Source organism: Augochlora pura, chromosome 8 (genome assembly GCF_028453695.1).
Source record: "Augochlora pura isolate Apur16 chromosome 8, APUR_v2.2.1, whole genome shotgun sequence".
NCBI lineage: Eukaryota > Metazoa > Arthropoda > Insecta > Hymenoptera > Halictidae > Augochlora > Augochlora pura.
The window spans coordinates 2,277,183-2,290,991 of NC_135779.1; the positions used below are offsets into that span (position 1 = coordinate 2,277,183).

The 13,809-nt window shown below is 44.2% G+C and overlaps 2 protein-coding genes across 3 annotated transcripts in view; one reads left to right on the plus strand and one right to left on the minus strand.

Annotated features, from left to right (window-relative positions):
- LOC144474444 (very long chain fatty acid elongase AAEL008004-like) overlaps positions 1-637 on the minus strand; it is a 2,218-nt gene extending 1,581 nt beyond the window's left edge. The window contains exon 1 of the mRNA XM_078189288.1: positions 592-637. Within this exon, the coding sequence (XP_078045414.1) occupies positions 592-637 (46 nt within the window). The remainder of the gene's footprint in view (positions 1-591) is intronic.
- The window catches only part of LOC144474331 (uncharacterized), a 100,967-nt gene that overhangs the window by 18,736 nt on the left and 68,422 nt on the right, over positions 1-13,809 (plus strand). For both annotated transcript variants that reach the window (XM_078189061.1, XM_078189062.1), the window contains exons 3-5: positions 3,926-4,087; positions 7,851-8,337; positions 10,591-13,572. In XM_078189061.1, the coding sequence (XP_078045187.1) occupies positions 3,926-4,087; positions 7,851-8,337; positions 10,591-13,572 (3,631 nt within the window). The remainder of the gene's footprint in view (positions 1-3,925; positions 4,088-7,850; positions 8,338-10,590; positions 13,573-13,809) is intronic.

Genomic DNA, 13,809 nt, shown 5'->3' on the forward strand with positions numbered 1-13,809 from the left:
TTTGTCGAATATCGTGACTTTTTTTCTGTGCGAGTCCTATTTTATTTCGTTTTTCCTTATAAACATTGAGCCGGAGGAGGTTCTCTTGTAATCACGAAGGTTCAACACATAAAAAAATTAATTTTGTGACACTGATAATGGTAACAGATATTTATTCAATAATGACAATGTGGAACAATGCGATAATTGATAGAGAAATTCTTAAAACGACGATCAACTGAGAAACGCTAGATCGAGCAGATTCACAATTTAACCCTTTGCGGTCGAATGGACCTGAAATGATCATGCGGCGTTTCAAAATAATTTTTATCAAATTTACTTATATTCAACAAATTGTTAAGAGCTGTTAACTGTTGCACGATTCGTACAATTCAATTCCATAATGTATAAGATGCACCAGGTTATGTCAAATAGAAACACTATAAGTCTGGAAAAATATTTTGGATTTCCAGTTGAAATGGCTCCGACTGCAAAGGGTTAAACTTGACGTCGCTTTAAAGTAACGAACAGATTGAACAACTCGAGGAATGTCTATACGTTGTTTTATTTGAGAACAACAAAATGTCTATCCGACTCTTGCCCATTACATACCCGATAATTGTATGATGTAGTAATCATAAATCTCGGCCAAAGACATGGTGTGATTTGATACAGTCTGTAATATCTTACGCATGTGTCGGTGAGATGTTTTTTATATACAAATGCACAATGTCGATCGATCTTTTCTATCACTTTTCGAGATTTGAAGCGGTCGGATCGTCCGGAGGATGCGTTTCAGTGATCTCAACTGCGAGAGAACGAACTATTCGCGGTTCTTATATAGGCATTACATGACGTATGATGATGCGTGCGTGTTTTTGTTAATGTTATTATCCGTTAGTTATGAAGACCGAATAATTAAAATCTGTCGTTAAATGCATGCACTGTCAAATGTATCGTTCAAGACAAAAAAATTCTAAATGCTCGAAAATAATATTAAATCCGACGTAGCGGCTATTATATTTCACTATATGTATTTTTTAGAATGAAGTATGTTAGCCGGTCAGTGATTAGTCGATTTCTGTGCGGCTATTCAAAGTTCTTGCATCTATTTGCTCATTTAAGATGACACGTCTATACAAATGTATATTTTTGCATTTTTTGCCAACGAGTTTCCCATTGCGGCTTCAGTTCGTATTTCATAATTAAGCGTTCAGGGAAGTTGGACAAACACGTCGACGTTTAATCTAACGTGACCGTTTTAAAGAAATTGTGAACTAATCTAGGTAAATCATTTTCAGCATAAATTTATCATATTATAAAAATAACACCGGCGGCAAATACGAATAACTATATAACAGTTTAATACAGACAATCCAAACTTTAATCTTACGTTTAAAGTAACCCAGCAATACCCAGTTGGTAATTGTTCCTAAAATTTTCTGAAAATTAATACAAAATATTTTCGAACATCCTTTACTCTTCTTCTCTTTAAACTTACGGCAATAAACTTATACGAGAAATGCATAAAATCAGCGATCCAGTTTATTACACAACCATACATTTTCTTTCAAGGGGATCGATGCGTGTACGTTGTGCAATTACATAATAAAATGAGAATGTACATTAGGAAGTATGTATGTCTAGTGAAATTCATGCAAATTGTGTTTACGATTTTCAGAACCGATTACGTTTACGTTAGTTACAGCAGGAAAGTTCAACGGAACAAATTCTCATCTGTTATCGTATCATGTTATTACAGAAAAGTTACACGTTGCGATAGCATTTTTCGCACAGTCAACAAGAGAATACCATTCCACTTAATGTTACAACCGGATCGCAAATCTTCGCGCTTTAAAAGCCAGATACCCACATCCGCGCAGCCTTTTGATATTCTTCCTATTCACTTCGTCTTTCGCGTCACCGTTTTTTTTTTCTCGTCCAGCAACAACAAATCTAGCAAAGCCTGTTTCAAGCTTATTCTTTCGAAACAAGTACAAATAAGAGTGAAGCGCGTCCAAAGGCAGTCCTCCAGGTGACGGAGTCACGGTCTATTTTTCAAGGGGACACCGCGCGAAGCACGTCCGCAGACGTAATACCTGTTCGCCTCGCTTGCTATTATGCACCTGACTAGCAACGTTACCGGCAGTCCACCCCGTAGAATTGTTCGAATTCACGGAATCGCATAGGTGTTGCGCGGCGAACGTGTCAGCGAGACGTTTCGTCACAAGGCGAACGATACGCAAGCATCTCCTGGCAGCGCGATGATGCAACTAGCGTGTTTTTTTTTTTTATTTCCATTTCCATTTTATATAACTTTCTCGACTGAATGAAAGCGTACACGCTAGGCGGCGAGCATATTTCCACGAGAGTAACCTCTGAATTAACGGTTCGTGCGCGTTCGTTCTGTCGCTGCACAATGCCATGCAGTTATGCGTCGTGCTGCACCTACCAACTAAGCGTTACCGACAGCGACACGGACAGGTTAAGCGGTCGTTTAGAAGCGACGAAGGATACAAACTGTGGTTACACACTCCGCGGAATCGTAACCGTTCATCTCTACCTAAAGCCGCCTGTCCACCGTACAGACGGGTTCGCGAACTTTTACCGGACCGCCTGAAACGTCCGTGTCTCTCAAAGTGGTATTTCACTGCTTTTCAACGATTTTTTTCCACGGTTTGTTTATCGCCCGGTTAGTCTCGAAGACTTGGGTTTACTTCGATGTCGTTTGGACGTTCCATGAATCGCATTTTTTAATTTTTATCTTGAAATATTTTGTTAATTTAGTGACGGTCGCCTATGGTGGTAAATAATCTTTAAAACGTTTACGTGATTTTTCAACAACGTCCCGACACTTACGAAGCGGTGATTTCCTTATCAGTTTCTAACTTTACCAAAGACACGTGCTAAACGTTGAAGTTTGTCTGTCTACTCCTTATTTATCTTATTCTTGGTATAACTTTGCCCGTAAAAATTGTAGAACAATGTCAAGTTGACTGGAGCGATACGAGGTCTGGCAGTCTCATTCCGATACAGCAGGAATAGTAAGTCTCGCTTCGACTGCAATTTTGACGAGCACACAATGCTACACACAATGGTTCTTAAATATTTTTTAGAAGAATTTTAGATCATCGCAAAAGACTTGCTGTTGATTCAAGGTGAAATAAAATTACGTAGAATGTTAAGTTCGATCTCACAGCCTAACTCTGTCTATTTATCGTTTGCGCTATGTGATCAGGTGCTTAATAGGCGCAAGTGTTTCCCGCATCTTCGGTCCATAGGAGGCAAACAAATAATAAATGTACATCATCGCGTGTATTATACCGTTAACTCCGCCCATAGTTAAATCATATCCGTTGGGAAAATAATTCACGGTCCCCCACGTTATAGACACCGTCGACCACGGTGATGGTACACATGCAGGAATGTGATCTATTGAGGTTTCGTACCGAGCATGAATAGTATGGTCTCGGCGCAATCGATCACTTTCAGACGAAGTAGATACCAACATATTTTGGCCATCTGTGATAATTGTATTTGGAAATAATAAGTACTGCAATTTTATTCTAATTATTATAATCATTGTCCGTAACATATTGATATTTTTCTCGACATAGGATATTTATAAATGATGTTACTTCCGGGAATAGGAGGTATTCGCGAGGTGATTCGAAGTAACTTTTTCCTTAGCTAAAATGAAATCCGCGGGATTGTTTGCGAATTATTAACGTTGGCTCGGCCATTTCGCGGCAAGCGAGCTCTTCTCTTATTGGTCAGTGTTTTCCATTAATAATCGGTAAACAAAGCCACGGATTGCATTTTAGCTAAGGAAAAAGTTACTTCGAATGACCTCAGGAACCCCTTATTTCTTGGATGATTATTTTAGGACACCCTGTATACTCTGTCCTGTGTTAGCATTTCTAACGACGTTTCTATTGGTTCGCAGATACGGTGCTGGTGCAGCAGGTCGACTTCTTGGAGACGATTTTAGAGGAGACCTCCGACGATCTTCAGAGCGATTCCGATCGCAGCGGTACCACGTATTGGGTCGGCTCTGACTCGGAGACCGAGAGCGTGATCCACATACGATCGAAGCAGAGATCGGCAGGTAAGATCGCCGCTAGGGCCTGTCCTGTTAAATAGAATTTATATCCGCTGATCGTTATAATAGGCCGAGAATAGGTTTAAAAATACCGAAGCTGTTGGACCGGGGGCCGACCAGTGTCAATTTGGCAGCAATTCCGAACATGGGCTGACTGCCACGCGCTACATTACGCCGCGGAGTGCGTGAAACGGGCTTGCACTTACCCACCTGGCTTTCCTGCAAATACTCTGACAGATATCGGTCTTATTACTTAATGCTTGCGACCTATCGAGGACTCGGACGCTGTGTCGATTGTGATCCGTATTAGTACTGTAAATAGGTGGTCAACCGAGTAACTGTAACTCTGATAATATCGCTGAAGACACTGCTGCATTTAACCCTTTATAGTCGGAGCCATTTTAACCGGAAATCGAAAATAGTTCGTATGACCGATACAGTATTTCTATTTTACGCGTATGAAATTTAATTTTGTGAATCACGTGGCAGTCATATTTTCGACAGTTTTGTAAAATGTAAACACATTTGATAATGTTAACAATATCTTGAAATTGTAAAGCTACACGGCAGAGCAATTACTGTTTTGAATTTGTTAACCAGGGAATTAATTCTCGTTTTAGGTAGCAAATTTGAAAATTTTAAAGTCAAAAAAATATAGATATCGTTAGAAAAGCTGTAAATAAATGATAATTAATTAAGGTAGTTAATAGGTAGAAATATAATGAAGTAGAAAATTGAAGTTTTCCGTGATATTACGTGTGTAACTCTATAAGATGCAGGTTTGAAAGTAGCGCCATTCGGAGTCCCCTTACAGTATGCAATCGGTTTCGCTTGCACGTATGTTCAGTTACTGTTCCCTAGGCGGCGACTCTTTACCGGCTAGAGCACACTTGAAGTGCTCTCTTCGGTTTAGCTCAGACGTTAAATACCATGTTCAGGTATTAATGCAAATATAATTGTGTTAACAATGTTCTACCAATTCATATACAAAGTCTATTTTAATATTTAATAGAGAATATGAAAGTTAACACGATCACTGTTAGTAGAACCGCCACTTCTACGTCTGACGAAGAAGAAAAATACTGTAGACATGTAGAGTCTTGTAAAATATTTTATTGCATCTTCTTCTGCAATCTTTGGTTTAAAAATGAATCATGTACAGTATCGTTTCAGTCCGAAGCAAATGAAATTTATAATTCTATTTTCCTTTAAATCGTTGCACTTCTATAACGTTAATTGAACAACAGAATTAATTATTTTAATAGATAATTAATTTAATAATTAGTTGAATTAGAACAAAAACTATTTCGTGACCTTAAATCACAAAAGATGTAAATCTAGAAGAATTTACACGTTATTAATATACATTAATTGCATAGGTACTGCTAAGCGAAGCTGAAGTCGTTTTTAATTTATTATCTCGTAATTCGTAATTTCATTGCGAGTTTATTCTTTGATACGATATTTAATAAAATTTATCCGAGGATTATGTAATTGCGAGCGGGCGTTAGGAGAACAATACGAGATAGCAAATACTTTTTCCCCCAACAATCGACAGTGGAATGCCTTCTTATATCTCTGCAGAAGGAACGTATGCGCGATTCTCTTCCGTTGCATCTAATATTAGATCACCTTCAACGTGATTCATATAGGATTACCATGGACTAGTCGTTGAATTCCACGTGCATGCGATCATGCAAAAATAAACTGATAGGGCAACACGTTGCCGCGTGAATTCAATTACTCCCGTTGTAACGGCGAGGAATTTCGGGCGCGCCGAATTTTCATGCGATACTATTCATCGGACGATAGAAACTTTCGCCGAACAATTATCATTTTGCTCGTCTCTAATTTACTTTCTCGTTTCGACTTTAATTTATATTTTTATTTCGATTTTAATATACGTTTTTATTTCAATTTTAATATAAATCTTTATTTCCATTTTAAGTTAAATTTTTATTTCGATTTTAATTCAAATTTTTATTCCGATTTTAATTTACATATTTATTCTGGCTTTCATTTAGACATTTATATCGAGCACATTTAGTGCATCATTGAGAATGATGGAGTGCATATGTTCCTACTATTATTTGTAAAAAAAAGGATTACATTGTGTAGCAGAATATTATAGTATAATAATCTGAATTCTTGCGTACTATTCCGAAAATTTATTTTTATTAACGCGCTGGCTGGAATGATCAATTCACGTTTTATATTTAAAAATTGTCGAAATTGCAGATGATAGTAAATGCAACAATAAGTTCACATAAAAGCAGATCCTAAATTCCTATAAACCAACGTACTTAATAAATTTTAATAATAATAAATTTAATAAACTAATAAATTTATTCGAAAACAATGTTAAACAAAATGTTATCCAACAAATATTTCGATTAATTTCGAATTCTGTTCGACAGCCATCAATTCAGCAATGCTCGAACGAAAATCTCGCAAGAACCGCCCGTCTATTCGCGCTTTCGAAGACTCCGTTCCTGAAGACGTCTCGTCACGGACTTCCGGGACGATCGCGCATTTGATGACTCCCCGAATAATCGGCGGCCGGGTGTCCGGGCGTTCCGCGTTATCATTGCTGACGGCATTAGAAACTCGGTGAAAAGCCGCGCGGTTCGAAGATTGGCCTGTCCCGCGGCCCAGTTTACGAAGTCGAGTCACGGAAGTGGGTCTTCGGCAAGAGGGGCCGGCCAATCCCCGTGTTCGCGCACCCGCCGGCCAGGTTTACGCGTCTGCTGTGGCCCCCCCATAATCGTCGTCGCCGTCGTCGGCTGTCAGGAAGCCGTGGTTCATTCAACCGGAAGCGACGCTTACAACGTTATGCGGTCACCGGTTGCCCGGCCCCCGCCGGCTTCGTGACCGTCGTCCGACACACGTGATCGACGACACGAGCCGCGATAACGCCACTCGATCCCGAATGACACGTTTCACCGTGTTCCCTCTTGAGCACGACATCGTAATCACCTCGTTAGCGATCTTAATTTATAGACCGTTCCTGCGTTTTCTTCTCGACGACGGCCGTGAACGGAAGCTCTCTCGTTCTGTCAGACCGACGGAGTCCTCGTTCGCGGAAGGATTTTATGCTGCGGAATTAACAATTCGCGCTGAGAAAATGGTGTTTAATGATGACCTTTCTGTTCGTTAAATCGCGAACAGTAGGAGTTAATTAATTTCGATGCGGGGATACGAACGCGAATTTATGTGAGAATAAAGCAGTTTGTGTAACGCGGGAAACATTATCGTTGCGGGATGATTGACAGAAAAATTGGATTTAACGAGATTGAGTTTTCTTTGATGTTTGAAATAAGTATTTTACATTAAACTTGGCAATAAAAATCACTGCGCAGGCTGCCTTAATTTAAACGCGCGAGATCCAATTTATTTAGATGCGTACAGGTTTTATTAAAACAATGCGTCAATAATTTAATTTAATCCATCTGTTTCTATGAAAATGAATTTATTGAGGATGAAGGACAATTCCTCTTGATTGCGACTTCCCACGTATTTCATTGTAATATATGCTTGAATAAAGAATATATTTAAATAATACTTGATTAAAGCATATATTCGTATAAATATTTCTGACAAAAGCGTTTTTTTGATCAGGAATTGTGAAAAAGGAGATCGTAAACCAGTCATTTCGTCTGCTTTGGTATTTTTACAATTAGAGCCACATAAAAGTGAAATAAGTTTCAACATTGATCTCAAATAAATAAATAAATAAATAAAAAATCTGGTTCCGCCGGCTATGTTGCAGATGGCAGCGGCAGCGAGTGCAACTCCGTCGTGCCTAAAAAGCGACGACGCAGGAACAACGGCACCGATCGCGACCACCAGGTGACATTCGAGGATTATCCGGCGTCGCCTCGGTCCTCGAGATCCTCCGCGTCGTCGAGATCCAGCTCCCTCTTGCAGTTCGAGTCCTTGGAGAGGACCTGCGCCACCCTGTCGCCTTCCAGCTACAGTTTCGACTCTCTGGAGTACTCGAACCGTTCGAACGCCTCCCATCCGGAGAACACGTCTCCGGACAGCCTCGAGCAGGACTACGAGAAGACCCTGCCGAACGGTTTCGGGAATGTCGATCATTTCTCGCGACTCAGACCCTACCGCAGCTTCGAGAGCCTGGACACTTGTCAGAAGGATGACGAGTTCGGACCCAGCGGGCTGACGAACGGGTTCGCACCTTTGTACCTGAAACGTAACTCGGACTTGTCGAGGATACGGCGAAATGGCCACCGTCCAAGGTAAAGTTGAGAACTTGTTCCTGTCTTGTAGATAACGGGTTGAGAACCGGTGGTGACATTAGGCACAGCCAATTGTCCGTTGTAGAATTATAAATTAATATATAATAATTAATGATAATGATTATAATAATGCTATAATAATATACGGTACTTAATAATAATGAATATAATAATAATAATCATAATAATATATAATTATCAACGATAATAATTATAATAATAACGTGCGTGACAATTTATAAGAAATTTTACGATTGCCGTAATCGATAATCTTCAAAGTTAGATCTGTTAAAAAAATAATCTCGCGCTCCGCTAATTTATTTGCATTCTTTAAAATTAGAACTCGTGTCGAGCGATGACGCCACAACGCGCAGCTATACTTCCGAGCTTCTACACTGTTCCGTGTTTTGTTGCCGGTTGCTGTCCCGCGTGGATTGATTGCAACACGTTACAATTGTCGCAGTTGTAACGTTTGGCAGCCGCGCCCGGTCCTCTGTCACGGTTCTGAAAATTTTGCGACGAAATTTTCTGGAAACGTATCGCACGATCTGTGAACGCGGGGATTCGATCCGTGGGCTCTCCGATCGTTTCTCATTTGTTCGTCGAATGTTGGTCCGCGGAAGATAAACGAGATTCGGTGGCCGTCGAACAGAGGTCTTTAAATTTCCTTGGCAACGACTGTCAGTATCAAAAGCCTGCTACGTGACCCTCGTTTTTTGGCCAAGTTATCGCAATCGCAACCCCGAATAGACCTCCTTGACTTTTGCATTTCATTTCGAGGGGATCCGAAATTGCGTTCGCGGATCGATCGGGTTTTTTTTTGGTTGAGTATTTTCTTATTCTGAATTTTCATTTTAATAAAATTTGTGAGGCTGTGATTACGATATCTTGGGGCTCGGAATTACCCGGCATGTAAGAACATAGAACGCAAGGGCTACGCCTCCTGACTCTTGTCACGCCTACTGGCTCCCGTTACGCGCCTCACTTCTCGTGATTGCGCAAATGCTTGGAGCACCTCAGGTGTAGTAACTATTAGTGGCATAATAAAGCGACATTCGAGTCCAATAGATTTAGAACATTTAGAACACGCGGCGTTGCAGGGGCGTGGACCCTTGCGTTATTCGTGCCGGATAATTCCGAGTCCCGAAATAGATCGCAATCATTATATCGCAATATTATTATTAACAAGGAAGAGCGAGGAAATTTTTGATACTCCTACAATGTGTACACAGTCATTTTCTCATTTATTTGGTCAAATATATTTTTTTTTATATTTTTACTTATTGTATTCGTACGTAAATGCAATTGACATTTCTGTTTATATCGTGGTCTCATTCGTATTCGTAAAACCTACAGTTTCATTACAAACAAGTCATAGTATAGACTAATATTAGAAAGCTTCGTGGCAAGTTCAAGTTGTCGGACAGAGTTTATTTCGGTATTTTTTTCAACGAACATTTAAAGTTCTTTCTTAAAAGACCCTGCTCCGTTTTTTTTTTATATATATCATGTTAACCCATTGTTGACCAGTAATTTCACGCAGAAACTGTTTCACGTCGTCGAGAAATTGCTAACGCAAGTGTGAACAAAAGTTAACCCACAACGACGGTCAACAATGCGTTAATAAATACTTCGGCATTTCTCGTAACCCGTGCTGCAGTTTTTATACAACGGACAACGAGGCTAATTCGATTGTTTAATCATTTGAGTCACGCCAGTATTGTTTTAACACTAAATCTACCACGGTAAAATGAACTTTAAAGAGGAATTAATAAATTTTGGTTTAACTTCTTAATCTCGCATAGTATAAATTATTGTTAATTCAACGAAATGAACTCCTAGCTCGGTTAATTCAGCATGACACCTGCCTATAAACTAAATCCGACTCTAAAGGATTAAAATGATTAGAACAATAGACAATTTTGTCTTATTAATTTTGATTCGTGCATATTAACAACTCGCACCTTAAACTTTTTAAAGAGCATAAAATATTTTAACAACGAAACATAATTTAAATATAATTGTTATACAACTTTTAATAATTAAAAACTTTTTAAATAATTAAAAAGATAATACTCGATAATAATAAAATAATTAAAAAAAACAAGATTTAGCAGTTAGTGGTTTAAATCGACCAAATTGCCTCGTGTTCGCGAGTCACAGCCTACCGTCGGCGTGCTCGTCGTTTCCGCGGAACGCAGAGCGCGACGTTCGCGACAGGCGACGAAATAATTTCTCTGTCGCCCGAACCAGGGACTTCTGGCACGAAGACGAGGAGTACGAGGACGAGGAGGACGAGGAGGACCTGGACGACGAGGAGGATCGGCTGCTGAAGGAGAGTCGCGCGGGATCGGAGATCGAGGATCGATTGATGGTATTTGGCGACCCGACGTGCAACTACGCGACCTCCGTGGACTACAGGAACACGATTGATTTGCGAGAGATCGGCGTCGAGTCGAAGCGAGACGCGCTGTTGGACCTGAAGTCCGGCCAGGCGACCGTGTCGAGTTCGTTTCGTCTGCTGCAGACCAGGTTAAATATAGCCGGCGGTATGGCGCACGGTCTCAGCAACATGGTTGCCGATCATCAACATCATCATCACCACCATCACCATCATCATCATCAGCAGCCGAAGCAGCAGCAGCAGCAGCAGCAGCGGCAGCAGTCGCCGCCGCCGCAGCATCAGCATCCTCGGTACAACGAATACGAGCACCACGAGCCGCGGCAGCACCAGCACCACCAGCGTCAAGGGTGGAGCAAGGAGGAGTGCTTTAATTTTAGATTCACGGATAAATCTCAAAGCGCGCCCAGTCTGCCTAGCAGCATCGAGGAGTCCGGACACGGTCCACGGTCGTTGGCAGCGCGCACATCTTCAAGGGCAACCTCTTTCGTCTCCACCTCGAACTTATTCGAGAACTACACCAGGGTAGCGAGCGTGCCAGTCGACTTGAATCTCTGCGGGTTTTCCACCTCGTACGATGATCCCGAGTACCTCGAAGTGATTGCGGACGACCACGAAATGGCGGAGATCACGAACGAGAACCAGCGACCGGATAGCATGGAGGAGATCCGACAGAACGGCGGCGAGGAGACTACCGCCGGCCAGCAGCTGAAGAACTCTTTGACGATGACCTCGGTGAGAACGCAGGCGCCCCAGAGCGCGATCGTCGACGGGAAGCTGGACAAGGCAGAAGAGAACCTGTCGGAGGCCGCGGATTGCGTGGGCGATCACTGCCCGAACCCGCGGGAGAAGAAGAAGAAGCAGGTAACCTCGACGGTGAAGACCCAGGACCGCGGGAACTGCGTACTGGACATTGCGATCGCGATGGAGAACGACCTCGGCGTCGTGGACGAGGCGATCAAGCAGTTCAAGCGCGAGGTCGAGGAGGCCAGCACCCTCCTGAACGGCAAGAACATGGACGGCGTTCAGAGGACCCTGTCAGGCAGACTGCGGGCCCACAGGGTGAAGAACAACGCCAGCTACGAGCTGGCTCAGCAGTTCGAGATTGACGAGAAGAACTTCCGCTCGGGCCGGGCCCGCAAGGAGGCTTCCAAGGACAGTGAGCAGACCCCGAAGTCGCCGAAGAGCGGCCTCGGCGGTCGGAGACGCGTGTTGAACAACGCCAGCTACGAGCTGGCCCAGCAGTGCGACTACATAAAGGGCCTGCAGTCGTCCAGGGCCGCTTTCCAGCGGATGGACGCTTGCGACGAGCTCGAGGAGCGCGCGTCCCGGCGGGGACCGCGGCTCAGGGTCACCGACATGGTGCAACAGATGAGCAGCAGCTCGACCTCGAACCTGCACAAACACGAGCCGTACCAGGACACGAAGACGTACTCGAAATCGACGGAGAACATATTCTCGCAGTTCTCGAAGGGCCCGTTCACCCAGGTGCCCATCAACCAGCTGGGCGAGCGGCTCAAGAAGCAGCAGCAGCAGGAGGAGGAGGAGTCGCTGTTGTGCCAGGTAAAAAAAAACTCGGATCCATTTTCAGCCTATGGAAGAGATCGTAGTGGACGCCCCCTAGTAGACGACGAGATAGATTTCCCCTGCTTGGAAACCAAACCCATAGGAACTTCCAGCCTGGAGGGGGTCGCGCCGTGCGAAGCGCCGAGCGCGGCCCAGCCGCAACCCCCTGACCTAGCACACGGGACTACGACGGGGGCTTCGACGCCCCCGGGGTCCCCGGAACACCGCGATACAACTGATCGACGGGATCGGACCGACTCGGACAGATCGTACACGAGCGACTTTCATTCGGAGCGAACGACGACGACGGCCGCGCGACACCGAGACAAAGACGACGACGTAGAGTCGCCGGAAGTCGCGGGCGACGCCGACGATGTTCGAGGCTCCTCGTTGTCGTCATCGTCGTCGGGCAAGAACGGCGAACGACTCTGGAGGGTCGTGGTGGAAAAGCAGGCCGCGGAGAAAGAGGCTTCCGCGAAGAAGGTTACGACGCCGGAGAAGCTGGAGGAGGAGGAGGAGGTGACGGCGGCGGCTGTGTGGGAGAGGGAGGGGACGGAGGAAAGGAAAGAGAGAGAAAAGGAGAAGGAGAAAGAGCCGACGGCGGAGGTGGTGGTAGCGGCGGAAGCAACGAGGGGACACGCTGTCCACGGTGTTGCCCCCCCACCAAGCGGTGGCAGCAACACCGACGGCCTGCTGGAGCCCAGCGAACGGAGTGGGAAGCCAGCGGTGGCCGTGCTAGTTGATACGAATCATCGCGGTGATCGCGACAAACGTCACGAGGAGAACGCGGCGGCAACAACAACTGCGGTTGCGGCACCGGTTAGGGTAGTAGAAGAGGCGACGAGGATGTCCGCGCCGGTGGCGACCGCCAAACGGTCCATCGTCACCACCACCCCGTCCAAGAAGGACACCGCGGCGAGGTTCCAGAGGAACATGGTGGTGGACGCGTCCTCCGGGACCACCGCCGTCAAGGAGGAGAGGAAGAAGGGTGGGTTCGGCGGATTTCTGCAGAGGTTTTCCAGGCTACGGTTCAGTGGTAGATCGAAAGTGCCGCGGTCCGAGGTGCAGAAAAAGAGTGACGCGCACGGCCAAGTGAATCGCGGCAAGGTGATCGACGAACAGACTAAAAAGGAGCCGGATTATATCATAATTCCCTTGCATCCGCCGGAAGAGGAGAGACAGAAGGAGGAGAATGTCGTCGCTGAGACCAAAACGGACGTCGGCTGGAGGCCCGCTGGGGACGTGCAGCGCAGCTCCTCCAACATCAGGTGAGTCATCAGCCTCGTACATTTTTCGACCACGCTGAACCTCGATTGAAACCCCTTGCGCTATAATAACGTGACAGAACTCGTGACGAACGTTTTGCATCTAATTCAATGAACGTGGCGCTGCCGATCGGTCCTTTTTGAATCGAAACAAAATTTGAATCTTCTCAAAGTACTAAGGGTTAGTCTCGGTTAATCTCGGTGTCGATCAACCGTAAATGTTTTACATGAATTCGATAG